The sequence below is a fragment of the Mus caroli genome, chromosome 5, assembly GCF_900094665.2.
Source record: "Mus caroli chromosome 5, CAROLI_EIJ_v1.1, whole genome shotgun sequence".
Classification (NCBI taxonomy): domain Eukaryota; kingdom Metazoa; phylum Chordata; class Mammalia; order Rodentia; family Muridae; genus Mus; species Mus caroli.
The window spans coordinates 128,694,473-128,697,111 of NC_034574.1; the positions used below are offsets into that span (position 1 = coordinate 128,694,473).

The 2,639-nt window shown below is 55.1% G+C and overlaps 1 protein-coding gene across 1 annotated transcript in view; it reads left to right on the forward strand.

The window, feature by feature from the left end:
- The window catches only part of Srrm3 (serine/arginine repetitive matrix 3), a 38,733-nt gene that overhangs the window by 15,449 nt on the left and 20,645 nt on the right, over nt 1-2,639 (forward strand). Inside the window, exons 3-5 of the mRNA XM_021163407.2 lie at nt 1,541-1,669; nt 1,749-1,829; nt 2,257-2,286. Coding sequence (XP_021019066.1) covers nt 1,541-1,669; nt 1,749-1,829; nt 2,257-2,286 — 240 coding nt within the window. The remainder of the gene's footprint in view (nt 1-1,540; nt 1,670-1,748; nt 1,830-2,256; nt 2,287-2,639) is intronic.

Below are 2,639 nucleotides of genomic sequence, written 5' to 3' on the forward strand. Positions count from 1 at the left end.
GCACAGAGAGTAAAGGAGCTTGCCTCTAAAGCCAAATGATCAGAGTTTGAATCCGCATGGTGGAAGGAGAGAAATGATGGTTGCAAGCTGTGTCTTGACCTCTACATTCATGGTGGCATATGTGAGCCCCATTCCCAGACATATGTAAGTAAATAAATATTTTTTTAAAAAAATAATGTTTTTAAAATACAGTTAACTTTTTAAAGAATTCTTTTGTTGAAGAAGAGGCTCAGCCAGGAACCTAATCATCCCAGGTCACACGGTGGCTTAGGGACAGAGCCATCATGATAAAGACTCCTGTGAGTCCCTGAGAGGAGTGGAATGCCTAGATAGCACATTGCAAACCAGTCATCTGCAGCAGAGGATGCCTGCGGGTGGGGAGGCCGGCAGACAGCAGGCTCCTGCTGGGTGGAGTGGAGTTCTGAGATTCGGAGANGGAGACGGGTGGGGAGTGGTAGAGAGCTGGGGATGGCAGAGAGCTNAGCCGCGAGTGCACACACCCTCCAGCGCTGGCCGTGATTGATGAAGACAGCCGGCAGCTGGAGCTTGGAAGTGCAGAAGGCCTCTGGAGGCTGCGGAGGGGAGGGAGGGTGAGGAGAGGCTATGAATATTTCAGAGGCTGAGGCCAGGGCTGAAGGAAAAGAGGTGGGAGGGGAGGCACAAAGGCGGGAGGTGGGGGGTGCCCAGGGATCTGGAAAGGCAGATGTCAGCGGTGGGGGAGGGGTCCTTTGAAAGAATAGGGAAGGGGTCCTTTGAAAGAATAGGGAAAGGGAGGCCAGAAGGGACACCAGGATAAGACGACAGGCTAACAGTCACTGGGAGAAGACTTGTCCAGGGGTAAGAAAGAGCTCAATCCGTGGGATGGACCTAATTGTTTTATTGATGTTTGAGGCAGATTCTCAGGTAACCCAGCTGGCCTCAACCTCCCTAAGTATCAAAGGGTGGCCCTGAACTCCTGAGGTGTACCCTACCACACCCAGCTTAGGTGTTGCAGATAGGCTAGGTGGGCCCTTTGCCAACTCTGCATTCGTGTGTGTGTGTGTGTGTGTGTGTGTGTGTGTGTGTGCGCGCGTGTTACTGGGAGTGAAACTCAGGGTTTTCCTATTGGTGGGTGCTATACAGCTGAGCTGGGGACCCCAAGTCCTTCCCTGGGTAATTCTACACAAGTGCTCTACCTCGAAGCTACATCCCCAGACCTCCATCCATCCATCCATCCATTCATCCATCCATCCATTCATTCTTATTTAGGTTGATCAGAAAGACCTTGAACTTGAAAACCTCCTGCCTCAGCATTCCCAGTAGTTGAGCTAACAGGCCTGCTCTACCTGACTTGGCATTTCTCTTTTGCAAACCACTGAACCTGAGTTTGGGTTACTCAGATCTTCATCAGATCCCCCAGGCCTGGGGATGGCAAGCCCCCTGGTCTACAAGCATAGTCCCCTCTTCCCAGCCACAAATAGCCCAGAGGGTATCGCCTAGGCTGCAGCAGCGAGAAGGCCAGTCTTAGAGGCGGACGGGCAGCATCTCTGTCTCTCCTTAGCGTGGCAGAGACCCCGCGACGAATGGAAGGCTTGGAGCCGGGCCTGGAGTACCCACCCTTCGATGAGGACGACGGCCCAGTGGATTGCGACTGCCCGGTCTCCTGCTACCGCGGGCACCGGGGGTACAGGTGAGCGGCCGCCGCGGCGGAGGGGAGGGCAATACGGGGCCGCCCCCCTCACCTCCCGCTGCCGCCCCTTCTCGCTCAGGACCAAGCACTGGTCCAGCAGCTCTGCATCGCCCCCTCCCAAGAAGAAGAAGAAAAAGAAAGGCAGTCATCGGAGGAGCCGGTGAGAGTGGCGCATGGCCCTAGAGCGAGGTGGGGAGGGCCTTGAGGTTCCCATCTTGGACCCACACGGGACACGGGACACGGGACACGGATGCTACACTTGGAATCTGCAAACTTTAACCTGCCCCTCTCCCTTTCCTGAATTCTTACACTGCAGCTTAGCCCCTCTCCTTGGCCCCGCCCATTCCCTAGGCTCCGCCCCACTTTAAGTCCCATCCCCACTGGGTAGTACCATCCTCCCAGGACTCACTTAAACACCATCCCAACCAAGTGTGTGTGTCCCTGGGAAGGGGGTCATTACTGGACCTCAACTACAACTCCCCCATCTCTATGTCCCCTCTGCCCCCATCGCGTCCTGAGGTACAAACTGGGGCCATTAGCTAACTGGAAACATCTGTCTGTCCTTTCTCTCTGGCATCCACCCTCAGCAAAAAGAGGAGACTAGAGTCAGAATGCAGGTCAGTGATGAAGGGGACAGGAAGGGGGTCCGGGGGGAGCGACACCTGTGGGTGGGAAGAACCCAAGGCCACCTTCCAGAGACAGGAGGTCTGACCCTTCATGGCTGGACACTGGACTCTCACACCCAGCCCAGAAAGAGATCCCAGGACTGGGGATAGCTCAGAGCCAGGGAGTTTGCCTAGTGTGAGGCCCTGGGTTTTAATTTCAGCATTGTAAGAAAACCAGACTCCCTCCCCCAACAAAAGTGTTTCCCCTTCCCCTCATGACAGGGTGCACACTCTTGTGATCCCACCACTCAGGAGGCCAAGGTAGGAAGAGCATGAGCGCAAGGCTAGCCTGGGCTACACTGCAA